General features: G+C 37.2%; 1 protein-coding gene across 3 annotated transcripts in view; it reads left to right on the forward strand.

Annotated features, from left to right (window-relative positions):
* The window catches only part of LOC137403720 (pleckstrin homology domain-containing family G member 5-like), an 85,876-nt gene that overhangs the window by 26,973 nt on the left and 37,069 nt on the right, over positions 1-21,834 (forward strand). For 2 of the 3 annotated variants that reach the window (XM_068089735.1, XM_068089737.1), the window contains 5 exons: positions 2,077-2,097; positions 5,793-5,930; positions 10,755-10,910; positions 13,480-13,575; positions 19,426-19,623. In XM_068089735.1, coding sequence (XP_067945836.1) covers positions 2,077-2,097; positions 5,793-5,930; positions 10,755-10,910; positions 13,480-13,575; positions 19,426-19,623 — 609 coding nt within the window. The remainder of the gene's footprint in view (positions 1-2,076; positions 2,098-5,792; positions 5,931-10,754; positions 10,911-13,479; positions 13,576-19,425; positions 19,624-21,834) is intronic. The other variant, XM_068089736.1, reaches the window with a different exon arrangement.

Below are 21,834 nucleotides of genomic sequence, written 5' to 3' on the forward strand. Positions count from 1 at the left end.
CTCACCAGAAAAGACTGCTGTCTAGAATAAATAAACAAATCGTTGTAAATGGATGTTGAAGATGTACGGTCTCCATCAACTTATTGTAAAATTACCGCAGTCATAATTTATGGGACGGGGAGATTAATCAGAAAAAGGAAAAAAGTCTGGTGCTTATATTATATTAGTCTCCTATTGGAGACAGAAGTCTGGTACTTGTATATGTCTCTTATTAGAGATAGAAGTCTGGTACTTGTATAAGTCTCCTATTAGAGACAGAAGTCTGGTACTTGTATAAGTCTCTTATTGGAGACAGAAGTCTGCTGCTTGTATAAGTCTCCTATTAGAGACAGAAGTCTGGTACTTGTATATGTCTCTTATTAGAGATAGAAGTCTGGTACTTGTATAGGTCTCCTATTGGAGACAGAAGTCTGGTACTTGTATAAGTCTCTTATTGGAGACAGAAGTCTGCTGCTTGTATAAGTCTCTTATTGGAGACAGAAGTATAGTGCTTGTATAAGTCTCCTATTGGAGACAGAAGTATGGTACTTGTATATGTCTCTTATTAGAGACAGAAGTCTGGTACTTGTATATGTCTCTTATTAGAGATAGAAGTCTGGCACTTGTATAAGTCTCCTATTGGAGACAGAAGTCTGGTACTTGTATAAGTCTCTTATTGGAGACAGAAGTCTGCTGCTTATATAAGTCTCTTATTAGATACAGAAGTATGGTGCTTTTATATGTCTCTCATTAGAGACAGAAGTATGGTACTTATATAAGTCTCCTATTAGAGACAGAAGTCTGGTACTTGTATAAGTATCTTATTGGAGACAGAAGTAGCCTATAGTGCTTGTATAAGTCTCCTATTAGAGACAGAAGTATGGTACTTGTATATGTCTCCTATTAGAGACAGAAGTATGATACTTGTATATGTCTCCTATTAGAGACAGAAGTCTGGTACTTGTATAAGTCTCCTATTAGAGACAGAAGTCTGGTACTTGTATAAGTCTCTTATTAGAGATATAAGTCTGGTGCTTGTATAAGTCTCCTATTAAAGACAGAAGTCTGGTGCTTGTATTAGTCTCCTATTAGAGACAGAAGTCTGGTACTTGTATAAGTCTCTTATTAGAGACAGAAGTATGGTACTTGTATATGTCTCCTATTGGAGACAGACGTATGGTACTCGTATATGTCTCCTATTAGAGACAGAAGTCTGGTACTTGTATAAGTCTCCTATTAGAGACAGAAGTCTGGTGCTTGTATTTGTCTCCTATTAGAGACAGAAGTCTGGTGCTTGTATATGTCTCCTATTAGAGACAGAAGTATGGTGCTTGTATAAGTCTCCTATTAGAGACAGAAGTCTGGTACTTGTATAAGTCTCCTATTAGAGACAGAAGTATGGTGCTTGTATAAGTTCTGTATTAGAGACAAAAGTATGTTCAGAATAATTGTATGGTTTTCTTAGATTGCCACCGTGTAAGAATACACGTGTAAAGTATTCATCTTTGTTAGTTTAACATTTAGTTTAGTTAGTATATGAATATATACAGGGTGGAGTGTTGATAATGAGTGGCTTAAGTGACCTTTGGACCCGAATACTTGACATTCCAATTGAAATCAACGGTCAATCAGCTGCCGACCTCAAAAGAACAATATCAACATCAACCAGTGGATATATTGTGATTAATAGTAGATTAATACACTGTAGTAGGTTAATCCTAGTAGGTTCAGAGATGGTAATTCTCTTACTGTGAATTGAATTGACTGCGACCTAGATCAGGCCTGCGTAAAGTGATCATAACTTGGATCAGCCTCACATTGATTAATCATAACCTAGCTCAGGCTTACATAGAGTGATCATAACTTAAATCAGGCTCACATAGAGTGACCATAACCTAGATCACGTCCACATAGAGTGACCATTACTTAGATCAGGCTCTTATAGAGTTATCATAACCTAGATCACACTTACGTCGAATGACTATATTAATATTCTAGATCAGACGCGCATAGTCTAACCATAGCCCAGGTGGTCATCTAGCTAGGGTGTAGTGTCTAGTACCAGTCACTGCTGCATTACCTTCTACATCTGTGTAGGTGGTTCTCAGATCAAACCAGGTTCGTACAGATAATTCAATCATAGAAGCATGTATTTAGTTATTCCTTCTTGCACGTGTTCAACTCCGCAGCTAGCCCTGTCATATACTAATCCTTTCTAGCAATCTTGTTTAGTAGAAAACCTCTGGGTAATGTTACATAAAAGTTGTTTTAGAATAGACAGTCTGTCATTGTTGTACATGTACCTACACACCCTCCGCTTTTGGTTCATGATCGCACTGGCTCACGCGATGGATGGGATATTCGACCCTTGGTGTGCGGCAGGCAAACAAAGTGTACTTTAAATAATATTGTTGGATGCAGTTGAGTCAACTTTAGCTTACCTCTTAGACAACCCCTAACCAACCGATGTAGAGACAATGCTTACCCATTCTTGTGTATTTACTTTTCACTTCTACACTTTGCGTAAGTCTTTCCTGATGGTGTCACATAGGGGAACCTCGGTTTCAGTAGAAGATGATGGCTCCATTATTAATAGAAATATAAACTTAATGTCTAGCAGACTGGTGAAGAGCAACTCCATATCTCACAGTAATAATACTTTAATAATACCTTCATATGGCTACCGCTACATACCTGGCTATGAGTTAAATGGGCAATGCATATTCACTTTTATTATGTTCTGACACTTAGTTCTTAAGTAAGGCTTGACACACAGAGTGTTCTTAAGTAATACTTGACACACAGAAAGAGTGTTCTTAAGTAATACTTGACACACAGAAAGAGTGTTCTTAAGTAATACTTGACACACAGAAAGAGTGTTCTTAAGTAAGACTTGACACACAGAAAAAGTGTTCTTAAGTAAGACTTAACACACAGAAAGAGTGTTCTTAAGTAAGACTTGACACACAGAAAGAGTGTTCTTAAGTAAGACTTGACACACAGAAAGAGTGTTCTTAAGTAAGACTTAACACATAGAAAGAGTGTTCTTAAGTAAGATTTGACACACAGAAAGAGTGTGCTCATTATCTGTTTTAAAATCAAGTATATTAATCTAGAAATTATTTTGTTTTTTGTTGATTTGCATTATTTGTTCGTGCATTGCTTGTCCATAAACCCAATCTATCATGCGCATGACCATAGAGCATACTCAGAGAACAGCTTAAAGGCGTGGTCACACGAGTGCCCAACCGATTTAGGTTTGGAGGTTGTTTTACATGTACTTTGGTTCAGCTAAGTCGCATGTCACACGGCATCCGAAGTCACTTCATCTCCTAGATACCGTACGCATGGAGAAAGGACACTGTTTCATTGGTAGTTTTTTATGTATTTGAGCTAAATATTTCTATTGTAAACAAAAAACTTTGAAGAACAATTATCAGTTATAATTACGCATCAGATTGATCAGAAGATCGTTCAGCTGCTCAAAATAAATCACTCGATACAAAGATTTTGCCAACCCTTCCCATCAACATAATTAAATTTTTATAAACATATGAATGTTTTTCTATGCTGATTACATAACAAACAAAAACAGTCTTTATCATAGTACTGTGGTTTTACATAAATAAATCAGTCAACGATACTTCATCAGGATGAGTATGACACATTCACTATGTTTCCATGGTGCGCAGTACTGCGAAGCAGCCCCCTTCGAAGTCGAGGGGATTGTACGTTTCCATGCTGCGCAGTGGTTTTCAGCAAATACCGCAAATTAGCCAGAGAAGAGAAATTGTATATATCGAATCGCCTGATGGAGAAATAGAATCGATCACGGATACCGAACATCATAAACGGTCTTTTTATGATTCTGTCGTCATTATACTTTTATTTACAATACACATTCACAAGGTTTTACAAACCTTAACACACTTTTTACAGAGTAATATATTTTTAATAAGTATTTTTTAAGTAATATATTATTTAAACGTTAATTTAGGACTTGCCACCTATTTTTCGAAAAGTGTTGGCATCGATAACAATGTCCAGGAAAGTAATCACCTCATCATCCTCGTGAATGCAAACCATAATTAAATTTAGGTGAAAGAAGATCGGAAGAATAGTAAAAAAAACAAGATTAGCAGGACACCCTTTATACTAGTTTATGGACCTCGAAGAATCCGTCTCCACGGCAGGAGAGTTATGCGCAGCCACTGCGCAGTCGCTGTTTCCTTGCTGCGAATTTGCACTGGCTTCGCACTGATCAGTGCGCAGTGATTTCAGTGCGAAGACGCCGTTTCCATGATTCGGAGATGGCGCAACTCCGAAGCACTGCGCATCATGGAAACATAGTGATTACTTATATTCTACACGGAAGAAAATCACAACCATTCTCTTACATTTATGCAAAACTTAGGTGGAACATCTTACATTGATGCAACACAATCACAAGTCCGGGTGAGCCTTGTCGTAAATTGCTTCATGTTGTTTATTTAACGAAATAAACGTATCGTTCCATTTCTTTTTTAACTTTGCTCACACGCACTTAATGCACATAAATTACATAATCTTTTCATTATTTATTTCAATACATCAAAGTCGTGGCTTTCGAATGAGCCTACATTCAATACACAAAGAATAATAGAACTATGAAAAACAGGGTGTCAAAAGTATGTCCTGCAAAAAAACCACTTGGTTCACGTTGTCAAACTGTGATGTCACAATTATTATTTAGCCTTAGGTAGTCCATCTCTTTCGCTGCCATTGAGGCTGCGCTTTTCTGTGACAATTGGCGCTGTTAAACCCAGTGAGCGCTAATAATAAACTAAGATTTTAGATAATCAACAATGCCCGGGATCGTGCTAACGCCTGACCAACTCAAACGCATGTTCTAGCTTAATTAATTATGCTTCAATAAATGTCCTGTCGTTGATTAAGGTAATGAAACCACATCGATTAAATTATGACCTGTGGTTGCGTAGCCCTAGGACTATATGTCAATCGCACTTTCGCGAGATCACGCAATGCTTGAAATTAATTAGTCTCAGTCGTGACCCTCAACATCACAATAAAATGAGAGGGCTAGTGCATATCATGGGGAAAACATAGTATGGTTCTTGGAATCTGAGTTATTTATCATAGAAATAATATGTACATGGAGAACTAATGACACTGATTCTTTTGTCATCTTCTTTGGTTCTCTAGAGTTGTCCTATCTTCCCCTGACACTAGCGTCATTATCGTAGTTGATAAATATAAGCGGTAAGCAATAAAATAGGCGGTAAGAGCACGCAACACCTCATATGAAAATTGTGATGTCACAATTTCCGAGTCTATGCCAGTAAACATTTCTGCGGTAGAGCTCTGGGGAAATCCTATAAACACCAACCAATGTCTGTCTTCCCATGGCAAACAATAGCTCATTCGAAAGCCAAGACTTTGATGTATTGAAATATACAATAAAAAAAGTATGTAATTTATGTGCTTTAAGGAGAAATGTGGCGCGAGCTCGCCAGAATTTTAATCAACCAATAAGGGCAAGGGTTCGGCCACAAAATTTCGAGCAGGACCGAAATGGTTCGTTTCGGCCAGAAATGTCTTCAGCCGAACAGTTTACAACTGACAGCAACGTCTTTTTGCGTCGTTCAGTTCGTTTCGGCTCTCGTGTGACCACCCCTTTAGCCTGCAGTGCACCTTGGCTTAGCTATATATATATCACTGTTAATTGCGTCAGCATTTGCTCTGCTGGTTATCATTTATCACTGACCAGATAGCTAGCAGTTCTGTTACCCACTCATTAAATCATCGGGTTGCAGAGACGATCGAAAGGAGCGAGTCAGTCTATGGAAGGACCAACATCTGGAGAGATTAGTCCTGGAGGAACACTTCACAAGAGCAAAAGCGCTTCTGCCAAGCTCAGTTTGTTTTCGTCTATGCAGCCACAGAACAGCAAGGTGAAATATAATCTTCACTAAATGTTTTGTTACTTAGTTTTGGAGTTGTCTCGAAGTGTTTTAGGTGCTGGGAACTCCTCAACATGAGTAGCCTGTATATAATCGCTTTAATGTTATTGGAGGAGGCTCATGAAAGCCCCAAAACATCTATTGTGTGTATTTCTGTATCAAACGATTTGGGTTGACCATGGCTAGTTCATATCAGTATGGTGATCTCGTCAACTACCTCCTATGACTTTTGACATCATGGAGCCATTAAAATACCTGAAGATTAGGAGAAGCTTCTGATGTTAGGAAGAAACAGCGAAACTTACTGAAATGTAAAAGTTTTTACCGAAGGGTTTCAGAACAGGAATAATTTAAGCCTGCATTTGATTGGACATCGTGTTGTTAGCCAATTTCTTATATGCTTCATTTCTTTACAAATGGCTGATTATATGATTCGGAATAGAGTTAGATTGGCTTAACACGTGAAAAAGCAAGAATGATGTTAATTTCCTGACCTTATTTCTTACCAATGTGCTTGTTCCTTACAAATTTCGCTAGGTTCATGCATACACACTTGAGCATTTTAGTTCTGTTGCCATGCAGTCATTGCTGGCAACATTTTCCTTTCTTCTTTCTGTTATTGTTTGGTAATACAGTACACCCGCAGGATACGATTTTAATCCGTTCCGGGGTGGCATCCAATGGTGAAAAAATTATATGGAGGGGTATAGAAAGCATAAAAACTATATAATGCAAACATCCCCTAGTAAAAATCCTTAACATTTTATACCAATACTGTACAAATTAAAAATTAATAACAAAATAGTATGTTAATCTTATTAACTATAGTTACCTACAGCAACTTTAGTATATTTAGTGTATTTATTAGTTGTGATCTGCATTAAAAGGTAATGTTACAATGTGCTATGCGTGGTACGTGCCATCGAGAGCTCTTACCTTCAAGACAGATGTACGTATAACATAAACATTGAATTCACTTCAAATAAGTTTAGCTTACTAAACACACTTGAAGCTAAGTTTTAGTATGAATTTTAACTATTTTCCTGAGTTTCAAGTTTCCATCATTAAAATTTCATCACCTATTTCTGTTTTTCTAAGTTTCTGGCTTCGTTTTCAGTATAAGTTTAGTGATTTTATTAATACCTTTTTCAACCTTATTCGGCAAGAAAGATCGAACGATGATGTTCTCGTGATGAAGTAGATTTTTGACACCTGGTTAAAAGAAGTTGTTTGACCATTGTCATATTTGAAGGGATCGCAACTTCAACTTAGCTACTAGTTTTCAAGGGAAACATACCATTTTACACACGAAAATGGCTGAACTGAGAGAAATCGATCATCGTATCTCTGAATTTCGACGTCTTTATTATTTTGATGTATGTAATAAGCACACCGACTGCCAAATTCGAACCCGGACGAAAGTTTTGTTGAATTAGCATGGTGAAATAATACTGGTATGGTGAGGTGAAAAAAATCATCATGTTCCACTTCGCAAGTTGAAAAAATCGTATATCAGGGTAATCGTATTTTGAGGGTGCACTCTATATATGATCAGCCAAAAGACTTCTTTATGCATTTTGGTGTACTGTGATGGGCTGACATGGCTGAGTTTTTACTATAATAAACGATTGTTATAGCAAATTGTTTTCCTTCTAATTTGTGCTTCACATATTTTCTAAAACTAAGATCTGTCATTTTACATCTTTGTACTTGTACATCTTTGTTGATAGTCGGCATGCCGTGCTTTAACTTTTATTCCTCACCAACTCATCTTCCACAGTATTAGTTAAGAGCTATGGCAATTTCGTTATACAAGTTTTGGCGAAGTGTATTGGGGTTGCTTAGGACTCAGGATTGGAGATGGCTTTGAAAATGGCTTACAAACTGTTTATAAAGATCTTTGTGGTAAGGCAAATAGACAAAGATAAGTAGTAACTACCTGGTTATTAATCAGACAGGTGCGGAGTAGAGCAGTTGAAGGTGAGAGATGATAAGGGCGTATCACTCGTCGAGGTCCAACACTGGCCATGCGTCACATCGCTCTTCGTCAGTCACATGTCATGCTCGTGTGTTCTTTTGTCTTTGCTAAAACTTACTTCGGTCATTCGAGAACTGGCACTTGACTATTATGTCTAAGCCAACGTCACGTCGGACTTCCTGCACTGAAGTTCAGGTAGAGTTTTGCTATTTTTACCAGGAATATAGAGTGCTGGCTACATATCGAGATCGGTGACTAGCATCGCTGCCATGTGAGCACTCTGCGGTCTCTTTCTGGTCTCTATCTGCATGCATGTATTTTCAGAGATGGGGAGTGCTGCAGTGGTTGATTACTATAGGCATGACCATAGGCATTACCATAATTGTAGTTTTAGTTGAACTGCAAGCAGCTCTGGCATGTTATGCAAGTAGGTCTTCTTGATGATAGAGTATACACTGAAATTGTTCCTATAGCCCGCTACACTCGCTCTCCCCTTTATACTGTCTCGTTACACTCTCTCTCCCCTTCATACTGTCTCTTTACACTCGCTCTCCCCTTCATACTGTCTCTTTACACTCCCTCTCTCCTTCATGCTGTCTCTTAACACTCTCTCTCCTCTTCATGCTGTCTCTTTACACTCGCTCTCCCCTTCATACTGTCTCTTTACAATCCCTCTCCCCTTCATACTGTCTCTTTACACTCCCTCTCCCCTTCATACTGTCTCTATACACTCCCTCTTCCCTTCATAATGCCTCTTTACACTCCCACCCCTTCATACTGTCTCTTTACACTCCCTCTCCCCTTCATACTGTCTCTATACACTCCCTCTTCCCTTCATAATGCCTCTTTACACTCCCTCCCCTTCATACTGCCTCTTTACACTCCCTCTCCCCTTCATACTGTCTCTTTACACTCCCTGTTCCCTTCATACTGTCTATTTACACTCCCTCCCCTTCATACTGTCTCTTTACACTCGCTCTCCCCTTCATACTGTCTCTTTACACTCCCGGTTCCTTCCTACTGTCTCTTTACGCTCCCTGTTCCTTTTATACTGTCTCTTTACACTCCCCGTTCCCTTCATAATGCCTCTTTATGCTCCCTCTTCCTTTCACAACACCTCTTTACACTCCACCTCCTCTTCATAACACCTCTTTACACTCCCTCTCCCCTTCACAACATCTCTATACATTCCCTCTCCCCTTCACAAGATCTATACATTCCCTCTCCCCTTCACAAGATCTCTATACACTCCCGCTCCCCTTCACAACATCTCTATACACTCCCTGTCTCCTTTACAACTCAGGTTTTATTATTAATAACATGACATGATTCAATTGCTTTAGGACTGCCTTAGAGCTTTATCTATAGATTCTTTTCTATTTTATGTCTCTGATGAATGCAACTGTATATGTATATATTTCACATACTATATTTATTATTTAATTATTTATTATACATCTTTAAGATCTCTTTGCATTAAAAATGTATCACATTTGTGTTTAAACGTCACCTTCGTATTTTAATGCTATTACTAAATGTCGTTTCTAATATCAGTTGTACTTTTCTATACGAACCATGTCTTAAAGCTGCCTGGCAGATAACGATAATAAAATACATGTAGAGATTAGAACTGCTGTCTAGGCTATATCATACTTGGAGTTGTCTACCTTGGCTGTTTAGGCTAAATTGTATAGCCTTTGTTCTTTTGTCCATTAATTTATTTGTAATGCTCTGGTGAATGCCATGCCTTGTTAATTTCTAGCCAAATTTTTCCTTATTTTTTCCAAATTTTTAGAGCTAAAAACAAACAGTACTGGCTTATCGTCCTAGTCAGGCTACGTGCATTGTGATTCCTTCCTTTAGCCTGTGTCACATAGTTTTGTGTTGAGGTGCTTGTTGTAATGGAGTGAATGAAAAGCTAGCCGGAACCTCCCACTAGTCACACCAATTTGTACTGCTCAGCTTATTGTTCCTGCATGCTTGTTTTCACCTGTCCATCTTTTGTCAATTGCTTCTTGCAGTCACACTCTAGCAGCAATATTGCTGGTGTCATCAGCTCCCAGCATCTACTTGTAAGTCTCATTCATCCGTCTGCAGGCGAGACAATTTCTGTTCGTAAACGCTTGCAGTCGGCCAATAGCGATCACAACCTAAAGGTGCGCTACTTTCTTTTCTTTCAATGCACAAGAGCACTATAACTAATACGTGTGTAAATCGGTGTTGCTTGTGCAAAATTGGTGTTGCTTGTGCATGCTGCTTGCGCATGCTCCAGAGTAATGCTCCAGAGTAATGCTAGTGTCTAACGCACACAGCACACACGGATATATATCTAACCTTAGTGCAGTATTCAAAAGACTTTATTTGTAAGGCTAGGACCAGAGACTATTTATTCATTTATATTGAGATATACTCAATTTAGAAACACTAAATGCGTCAGCTACTGTAAGCTACGCAAGCATGTCGCATCTGTTACTTTGAGTGACAATTACCATATCACTACTCTGCATGTTTTCTCAGTATCTTGAAACTTCTTATCTTTTTCACAGCATTTGTCGGTACGCTCACTCATTTCCTTTTTACTCTAGTTGCACAGATTTTATTAGTCTGTCGTGATAGAATGTATGCCACTAGTTATCATTTAATCTCGTGAAGCCGCACTCGGTGTTCAGTGTCTGTTTAGTTCTTCACAGCCTCCTCTGATATTTGGCCAAATTATGTTTCTGTAGTCAGTTGTACACATCGCTCAAGCTTTGTCGTTATACGAGGCACCTATGTACCTATGTACTCGCCAGACACTTGACTAAGCTACAACTGAATAGCGCTTCGCATTCTCTCAGGACAAAGAGAAGATGGATATACTTTTGGATCTGCTCGAGCAGTGGGAAAAGACAGGCCCTCCTGGTTTACCTCCCCTCGTTGATTTTGGATTACCCAAGTTTGACAGCGTTAAATTCGAACTGGAGAATCATTGGACAGAGTTTGTAGACAAGACGGTGAGTAGAGGCTAAATTGTCCTGGGTAGAAGCTGATTCGCTGTCTGTAGTTTCCTTACTACGTAGTGAGGAAATCTGAATGCTAGTTTGACATGATGAGGATGAAGACGTCGGCGTGAGGCAACATTGGCATCAGTATTCACTGAGTTTCCTGTGAAAATTATTTTTATATAGGTCTATCTATAGGCATTATGGAAATGTGCGAAGTGATAAATATTTGATGTGATGGATACTTCTCCTGTCCGGTAGATTCGCAAAGCTGCGCCTTACAAGTATCAAAAACTATGTAACTCAAAAAATTAGAGGAAAATTTGCAAATTCGGTTACCATAAACGGATGTTGTTGAGCACTCACTGTGTTAACCTGTTTACTTAGAGGTTAGCTGAATGCGTAAGGTTTTATTTTATAAATAACAAATTAGTATATAGCATATAACAATGCATATGTTAAGCAGGAATAATATTTTGTTCAATAAGACCAAAATCCAGGCTTCATTTATACTTTCAAGTTTTGAAAATATACAGAATGATTCGTGATTTTTGTAAAATATCAACCAGAAACAGATGCGATGCTATATAATTACATCGAGATCATTTTTGAACTATATTATCTAAAAATTGTTCATTCAAAATCCTTATTCCTGAAAGCAGAACATGCGTTTTTGATTAAAGATATAAACTAATAACTTTGGAAACGAGCTAACTTTACAGACACTCCTATTTGTGAAGGAAGAATTTTTTTGCTAGCGCACCACGTAAGATGCACGCACACGCCGATTTATGTTATTCAATAAAGACCGCTCAAAAGTTAATGTGGTACATATTACTACGGTGCGGACTATTTTAGTATTTGTAGATCTTGCATTATAATTATCTGCGGTGTTGGCTAATCATAATGTGTAGTGCTGCAACTAGACGAGAAAGATGTATCAGAATTGTGGTGAGCAGAAGCATTTTTGTCTCATGTTCACGCCTTGGCTAATCGTCGACATTGACATAGTGTATCATATGTCAAAATTTGGCTAAAAAATTGATCTTATGTCACATCTTCGAGCAACAGGAAATGTTTATAGGAGAAAACACCACAACTGTTTTCACCTATAAATCTGTTTTTAACATCAAAATCATTGCTTAAAAACGGCATATCCTGATTACATCTGTATAAATAGCTGTAGTTTAAATATGCTCTCATGTAACCTTCGACACTCACGTATAAGACCCTCAGCCAGTTATAGAAATTAGAAAACTTGGTTATATATGATCTTCTCTAGCTCTATGGAAGTCCACCTACAATAACATATTCGAAAGAATAATTACTCCTCAGAAAGATATTTTTCAAGTGTGGCAATGCAGTGAATCCAGTTGGAGAGACAAAATTATTGAGCAGATTAACTGTCACGCTTTGGCTTTTGCATCAGGTATTGGCAAATCCTCAAGTTATTTTGTTTGTTTAGTAATAAAAGATATGCCTTTTTATCACGCTCTGTACTATAGTATTGTGGCGCTGTTTGGAAGGTGTGCTACTAAAAATATCACACTTTTCAATTGGACAAGTGTAAGAATACAAGTGTATTGCCAATAGCCTGCCTTAACCTTGTAGCAGATTCTTTTTGTTATCAAGCTAAGTTCAGTCATCTGCCTTTATATATTCCTCATATTCTCTATTTATCCTCTATATCCCTCATACCCTCTATATCACTCATATTCCTCTATATCCCTCTATTTTCCTCTATATCCCTCATATTCCTCTATATCCCTTATATTCCTCTATATCCCTTATATTCCTCTATATCCCTCATATCCTCTATATCACTCATATTCCTCTATATCACTCATATTCCTCTATATCACTCATATTCCTCTATATCACTCATATTCCTCTATATTCCTCATATTCCTCTATATCCCTCATATTCTCTATATTCCTCTATATCCCTCATATCCCTTATATTCCTCTATATTCCTCTATATCCCTCATATTCCTCTATATCCCTCTATATCCTCTATATTCCTCATATTCCTCTATATCCCTCATATTCCTCTATATCCCTCATATTCCTCTATATCCCTCATATTCCTCTATATCCCTCATATCCTCTATATCCCTCATATCCTCTATATCGCTAATATCCTCTTTATCACTCATGTCCTCTATATCCCTCATATTCCTCTATATCCCTCTATATCCTCTATATCCCTCATATTCCTCTATATCCCTCATATCCTCTATATCCCTCATATTCCTCTATATCCCTCATATCCTCTATATCCCTCATATTCCTCTATATCCCTCATATCCTCTATATCCCTCATATCCTCTATATCCCTCATATCCTCTATATCCCTCATATCCTCTATATCCCTCATATCCTCTATATCCCTCATATCCTCTATATCCCTTATATTCCTCTATATCCCTCATATTCTCTATATCCCTCTATATCCTCTATATCCCTCATATTCCTCTATATCCCTCATATTCCTCTATATCCCTCATATTCCTCTATATCCCTCATATCCTCTATATCCCTCATATTCCTCTATATCACACATATTCCTCTATATCCTAGGGTTTGACGCAGAAGCGTAAAGACCAGCAGGAGGCCCTGTGGGAACTACTATACACAGAGGCTGAATACATCAAGGCTCTCTATGTTATACACGACGTGAGTACCGCTAGTCATTCCCCAATTTCAGAAGTGAACTAGGCATGATTGCTATGGGTCAGCTACCAGAGCTCTCCAGGCAGACTGTGTACAATCCTTGATTAAGATAATCGAAGAAATATAACTGCCTCATGTCTTTGATGGCCCACTGCTCGGATTCAAAAGAAATATTAAAGGCCTTTACGCCTGGAATGAGCCAAACAATGCCGCTCTTCTCATATCTTGTATTACATTTAAAGACTTCCTTTTTTCTGTTTAATATATCCACACATTTTTATATAGGTGTTAGTAACTATTGCAGGCATTCACTGCTTTTATGTTTTTCACGGGTATGCAGCGATAGGTATTGTAACGGAATCTTTATCTGGCTCTCACACTGATTTCTCCTGCTAATGCTATTGCAACCTAGAATTGAGTAAATGCATTACAAATCCAAATTACAAATCCATCGCCGAATGCAAGGCTTATATATGTATAGGTTATTGAATGTAGAATAGATGGAGCTGAGAAGGTTAGCCCCATGAAAAATAGCCATTTTTTGATAGAGCATGTAAAGCTGGAAATAATCGCGGCTTATGATTACCCCTTATATGATTGTATGACATATCATGTCAAATTTGAGCAAATATTGGTGGTCTCTACATATGAAGTAACTCCCAATGAGTTACAAGTGAAGTATTTCGAAACCTTGTATCACTGAGATTACAAATCCATCTGCCTGTTTTTAACGTAAAGGTGCCGTGAATATTCAAACCCTATTATCTATTACTCCATTTATTTTCTACATAAAATTTAGTGTTTGCAATCTAGTTTGATTTAATGCTTTACTAGCCGCATGCCCGATATTGCACTTGATCTTATATATGTATGTACTAGCTGAGCTACCCGGCGTTGCCCTGGTAATAAAAAAGTCTTTAGACAGAAAATTCATTTGTATTTAACGTATAACAACATTTGCCATTCTACCTTTCAAACTACATATTATGAGAAGTGTTTTGTGTAGTTGAAATAAATTGAGAGAGAAAATCAAAGCAACTGTAAGGGTTTTCAAACTTTGTCAAACAACTATAACTTTCAAGTGGAAGCGGAAACTTATCATGAGGAAAAAGTTTTGTGCAGGACAACTAAATTAAAAGTAAATAAAACAACTGTAAAGGTTTTCAAACAACTGTAAGTTTAAAATTTCATAACTTGAAAGGAATGTTTCGTTAAAATAAATCAGAAGGCAAAATAAAAATGTTAAGGTGTTTAAATATAAATGTGAACTCATGAGAGAGTAACGGCTAAATATAGTCTATTTCGCTATGATTACAATAAAAAATTAGTTGGTATACAATTATATGATTTCAGTTCGTTTCAGTGTTGACATGCGGAAATTGGCATGCGAAAATATCGTAGGCTATAGACGTATATAGAGTGGTATAGAAACCCATAGTTATTATCTAATGCAATCACCTCCTGGTAAAAATCATCATCATTAAAAATAGTACCAAAATACTACCCTAGAACACTTATGTATTCGCATCATCTAACTTTCGCGTTTTCACGGTCATCCTTTCGCGAAAATTTCATGAGCGAAACTAAACTATCATAACGAACGAGCGAAAACGCGAAATTAAATAGCTTTGGTCATTGATATTCACAATAAAATCGTCATATTAGAAATGCAGGCATTTTTCGTGTGTGGTCGGCTCATTGGGCAATTTCTGCTAAACTCATTATAGCTAATACACCGGCTGAGCAGCATGGCAAAGCAAATTAAGATAACAGGTTTTTTTGAAAAAGCCAAGACAAATGAGGAAGATGATGATATTAGTTTAGTCACTGAATTTGTAACTGATGAGGATGAAAGTCTGGTAGGAAAAGTCATAAAATTGAATAATAATTATTGTAGTGATGAATTTTATTACCAACCAAAAACAATAACAACCCGGAGCCATGGCCACCGTGCTATAAATACTTGAGATCTCATATTGGTACTGCATCAGTCACGGCGGGTGGGACCTTGGCATCATTGATAGTCCAAGAAACAAATGACAGTAAGCGATCAAATTGCATTATCGATCTCGTCAACACATTTCTACCTACGGTTTACAAATACAAACTAGTCCCAAATTGAAAACAATTTCGTAACAGTGAACTGGACCTGAGGAATCTAATTATGTTTGTTCCGCTGCATTTATTTTCACATCACTATATTTTCGCACTCATCAGAGCTGCGAAATTAAGTTGCAGCGAAATTTTACTCTGTATGCCACTCACGAAACTAAATACTAGCGAAATATGTATAATAACCTTGGTAACTATAGGTACCTACAATGACTTAAGTGCATTTTGTGGTTATGATCTGCAAGATAATATAACATTACAATGTACTACGTGGAGAGTTCTTACCTTCAAGACAGACGTGTAACATAAACGCTGAGTCTAACTTAAATGAATTTAATTTACTAAACACATACTTGAAGGAAGTTTTAATATGTATTTTAGTGAACTTCCTATTTTTTAACAAAAATTTTATCGTTTATTCGTTTGTGAATCGTGTTTATTATAACGGATGCCGGATATACCAGGTACACTAATCGCCAAATTTCAAGTTTTAGATAAATTATTGTTGATTTCGTGGGCCGAACAAAAAAGACAAAAAAGCATCATGTTGTATATGCTATAGGTATATGTATATGCTTAGGTCTCAAGATATTTCAATATAATTGTCCGCAGGGGAATAATTGGCCTGTGTGTCTGTCTAATAGTGTGTCTGTCTGTGTATGTCCAGCAATAGGCATTAAAATTTAGGAATTAAAATTTCACACTATAATGGATTTGAACTAATGGAGATATCAACCGCAAGTTTTAAATTCATGCTCTCTACTACTGAGCTATATAAGCTACATTATCATATACTGTATAGCGTATGCGCACGCTAAATGACGTACTATTTAAAACTATGAATTCTATTAATTCTATGAAACAAGATGCTTTTTTGTGTTTTCTTAAAGGTTGATTTGCAACAAAATTCACATTACAGTTATTTGGTATCAAAAGATTCACCATGTCTTACTCTGTTGTGTTGTAGGTGCAAAATATGTGGAAATGTGATTACAAGCTCTTAAAAGCTAAAAAACGAACAGTTAATCGCAGCCACATGAGACCGCCGTAGTTTGGATTCACTTTCCAAAACGGCTCAGATGGGACGTAGTTGTTACAGGATGGTTTCTGTTTACACTTTCATGCAACCTCATCCGTCAAAATATTTTCACAAATATACTTCACGCATTCAATAAAACCATGTCTATTGTTCTTACTTGTCTGTTTTATCGTCATTGTAATGCTGTTACTTTTAGCACTGATATCTTATAACTTACCGTAAAAAATCGTTAAACTTTTTAACCTTAGCTCGAAGGAGTACATATCATTGTCTGATAATTATGACGAGCCTGTTGGTCACCTGTGATAATCAAAAAGTACTGCAAAAATTATTTGTGAAGTATTGGGTCACGTGATCAGATTACGACTTGACGATTGAATAATGCCGATACAAAACTGTAAAGTTGCGAGCATCTATATTTGATACGGGGTCTTCGGTAAAACCCGAAGTGTTTGTCATAAACTAGTGCTACGATAAGTTTTACATTGAGCTTTTTATTGGCCTTTCAATTCACGTGATAACATCACGTGACAAGACGATAACCAAACTGTAATGACTACGTCATCGAAATAAAGAGATTCCAATCTACGGTGGCTTTTCGTTTTTGAGCTTTTAAGAGCTTGTAATCACATTTCCACATATTTTTAACCTACAACACAACAGAGTAAGACATGGTGAGCCTTTTGATACCAAATAACTGTAATGTGAATTTTGTTGCAAGTCAACCTTTAATTATCTACTTTCGGTTTTTCGTAAGGTTCAATTGCGATCAAGGCCAATTCTTTTCACGCGGACAGAATGTTGTGTTGTTCACGCCTCTACATTCTCTCTCCATTCGGTCAGACAAAGACACTATGATATCTCATTTTTCTCAGTATCGAGAGGTACCAGTATCGAGAGGTACCAGTATCGTCGTATTCAAAGTTTCGATCGATGGCTTCAGCTGGAACAGTAACCTTTTTTATAAACACACTTCTATGCAAGAATTGTTATTAATAATTCACATATTCAGGATCTTTATTTTTTTTTCTCAGTTCGTATTAATTGTATCATTACCAAATCATCTTTTATTGTAATTGTAGCAAAACCAGCTTAATTTAGCTAATACTTGCTAATTATATCACGTCTACATCTAAACCCTTTTATAGTTGTTTTTGTTTTAATTTATTTGACCTGCACAAAACATTTTTCTCATGATATGAAGTCTGAAAGTGACAGTTGTTTGACAAAGTTTGAAAACCTTTACAGTTATTTTTATTTTCTCTCTTAATTTAGTTCAATTACACAAAACACTTCTCTCATGATATGTAGTTTGAAATTTAGAATGGCAAATGTTGTTATATATTAAATACAAATAAATTTTCTGTCCAAAGACCTTTTTATTACTCGGGCAACTCTGGGTAGTACAGCTAATATATATATGTATATATTCGCTGTATTACCCGGAGTTGCCCGGGTAATAAAAAAGGTCTTTGAACAGAAAATGTGTATGTATACATACATACACATACATATGTGTACGTATATGTGTATATATATATGTATATATATGCACAGATAGTTACATTGAGTGTTTTCAGCTGTGGGGTGGCTTGAATGAAACAGTTGTTACAGTGCATTATTATATTAATATTTGAAGCATTTGATGGTTTTGGCATACAAAGCAAATATTGGAACAGACCAACTTTGTATTTCGTGGTTTGAATCAGTGTCGTATAGTTTCAGAGTCCTGTGACCAAAAACCGGAAACAAAAACGTCCGATTCCAAACAAACCCGATCGACATACTGATCTCTAATGGAATATTCAAACCTCGCTCTCAATACCGCTCTTTTTTGCATCTACTTTACGTTTTTACAAAACGTTATTAGTAGCTTTATGTAGGAAATTTTGTTTTCTTTGAAATGGTTCATGATACAACCATCAATTTTAAAGCGACTGCTAATGGGAGTAGGTTTTGTTGATTAATGTTGCGGCCTCTCTATTATAACTTATATAAAAATAGTAGGCGTGGCCTGTTTGTTTGAAATCGAGCGAGCTCCCGTATACGCTTCTGTTGGTCGCGGGACTCAGTGAAACTATACGACTCTGGTTTGACTGTATTTATAACCATTTCCTGTCTGGTCTAGAAGTATGTCAGTCACTTTCTTGTGGCTGCGTGATTCAGACTGCATGGATTGGTCAGTTGAACTTTATATGAGCATGTGACCTTGACATCTCTTCTTTCCTTTAAAAGAGGTATTTTTTTGTTTAACAGTAGGTTCAAGTTGTCACATACGAAGCAGGGTCATCTTGTGTTTTATTTAAATTGTTAAATTATTGCTTGTCCTCCATCTGTTTGTTAATATATCTGTTACATATATCTAAATGAAATGAGCTATCGACTCCAGTCATCGCTCGTCCTCCATCTGTTTGTTAATATATCTGTTACATATATCTAAATGAAATGAGCTATCGACTCCAGTCATCGCTCGTCCTCCATCTGTTTGTTAATATATCTGTTACATATATCTGAATTAAATGAGCTATCGACTCCAGTCATCGCTCGTCCTCCATCTGTTTGTTAATATATCTAAATGAAATGAACTATCGACTCCAGTCATCACTTGTCTTCCATCTGTTTGTTAATATATCTAAATGAAACGAACTATTGACTCCAGTCATCACTAGTTTGAGGCACTAAACACACTCTTTTCTTTTTAGCTTTTCACATGCTGCCTATTGAACATACAGAGTGCTGGAGTGCTCAATGACATTGTCATCGAACATATGTTCTCCAACATTCACACTCTTGCTCTAACCAACCTGCACTTCTGGTCAGAACTCATTGTAGTCTTAGAGCATTCCCGTAAACGCAAGTGCCTCCTCAATCCATCCTTACTCAAACCTGCATTTACCAATGTAAGTATGTAGACCTGCATTTACCAGTGTAAGTAATGTGTGAGTGTAAGCATTTACTGATGTAAAGACCAAAAACAGCCTTTACTCACGTACATCTATTAGGGCTTTATAAACTCCTTACAGACATATGTTAGTAACTATTTACTCACGTACATCTGTAAAGGCTTTATAAACTCCTTACAGACATATGTTAGTAACTATTTACTCACGTACATCTATTAGGGCTTTATAAACTCCTTACAGACATATGTTAGTAACTATTCACTCACGTACATCTGTAAAGGCTTTATAAACTCCTTACAGACATATGTTAGTAACTATTTACTCACGTACATCTGTAAAGGCTTTATAAACTCCTTACAGACATATGTTAGTAACTATTTACTCACATACATCTATTAGGGCTTTATAAACTCCTTACAGACATATGTTAGTAACAATGTTAGTAACTATGTTAGTAACTATGTTAGTAAAGGCTGTTGTACCCCCAACCCTGCACACACGTGCAGCTCCGCAATGAGATCTCTCACCTCCAGTTCACCTAACAAATATTAAGGTGATTCCCAAAAATTGAACAACTTGACCTGCCTGAAATCCATGAGCCAACCGGACTTCGGCAATCATATTAGAATGTAACTTTGTATGTTAGTTGTCAGTTTGCATCCTTTAGCTTTAAGTTTAAGGTTTAGGGCTCAAATTACCGTGATATCCTTAGTATGATAGGCTCCAGCAGGTAATATCCTTAGTATGATAGGCTCTAGCAGGTGATATCCTTAGGATGATAGGCTCCAGCAGGTGGTATCCTTAGTATGATAGGCTCCAGCAGGTGGTATCCTTAGTATGATAGGCTCCAGCAGGTGGTATCCTTAGCATGATAGGCTCCAGAAGGTGCTATCTTTAGTATGATAAGCTCCAGCAGGTGGTATCCTTAGTATAATAGGCTCCAGCAGGCAGTATCCTTAGTATGATAGGCTCCAGCAGGTAGTATCCTTAGTATGATAGGCTCCAGCAGGTGATATCCTTATTATGATAGGCTCCAGCAGTGGGTATCCTTAGTATGATAGGCTCCAGCAGGTAGTATCCTTAGTATGATAGGCTCCAGCAGGTGATATCCTTAGTATGATAGGCTCCAGCAGGTGGTATCCTTAGTATGATAGGCTCCAGCAGTTGGTATCCTTAGTATGATAGGCTCCAGCAGGTAGTATCCTTAGTATGATAGGCTCCAGCAGGTGATATCCTTAGTATGATAGGCTCCAGCAGTTGGTATATTTAGTATGATAGGCTCCAGCAGCGCGAAGTTAGGTCCTTCCCTCCAATTGCTTGAAACACATGTTGTCACTAAGCGCTGTTTGTCTTAAAGCTTACCCGCCGGTCACTGTCTCTTTTTTGTTTACCAAGTCATGGCAATCGAATGATGTTTCGAATTCCAAGCTCATCGACTGTAGGTTTGTGAAACCTCACCTAGAACAATTCCTTTGAAATGTCAGTTAGAAAGTTACATTGACCGGATACTAGATTTCGTAGAACTATTTGGACTTTGAGAGAAACCGCTGAGAAGCCATAGTTGTCAGAGTGGTAAACTTTGAGTTAGGGATCATCGAGTGTGTATATTTGTGATTAAGATAGGCTGGCCAGTCGTAGACATTCTTGGTGCTCAGTCGCCCTTCAATAGGAGCCTCGGCTCATTATTATTATCATTATTATTATCATTGTTTCATATTATGCCTCAAATACGTCTACTCAATCCTCTCATCAATATTCAGCCGTTTTTTGTAGTGCTTGTTTGACATGATTTGTCTGTAATGTAGCTGATTTAACAATAATTTTGAAAAAAATAAACAATTTGACAAGCTATTTTATAAAAATTATTGACAAATCTGATTATTAGCGATACAAAAACAGCCAACAGTAGGGCATATTATTTTTTAAGCCTTTAGTGTATGTTATGCATGAGTTGAACAGCTACATGGTTTAGTTTCCCTTGAGCAAAATGATTAGAGTCATCGGTAACCTCTTTACCCCAGAGTTGCCACTGCCTCAGAGTTTTTATCTTACAGGTCTAGTGCTACTATTCGGGTCTTATCGCTAGGGTTCCTTCATAGCCTTAGTACATATCATGTTTGGCAAGTGCCTATTTCTACTTATCATCTGTTTTGCTTTAAATAGTTATCGGTAGCCTTTGTTCCACAACCAGCTGGATGCTGGGTGGTT

The sequence above is a fragment of the Watersipora subatra genome, chromosome 9, assembly GCF_963576615.1.
Source record: "Watersipora subatra chromosome 9, tzWatSuba1.1, whole genome shotgun sequence".
In the NCBI taxonomy this organism is placed as follows: Eukaryota; Metazoa; Bryozoa; class Gymnolaemata; order Cheilostomatida; family Watersiporidae; genus Watersipora; species Watersipora subatra.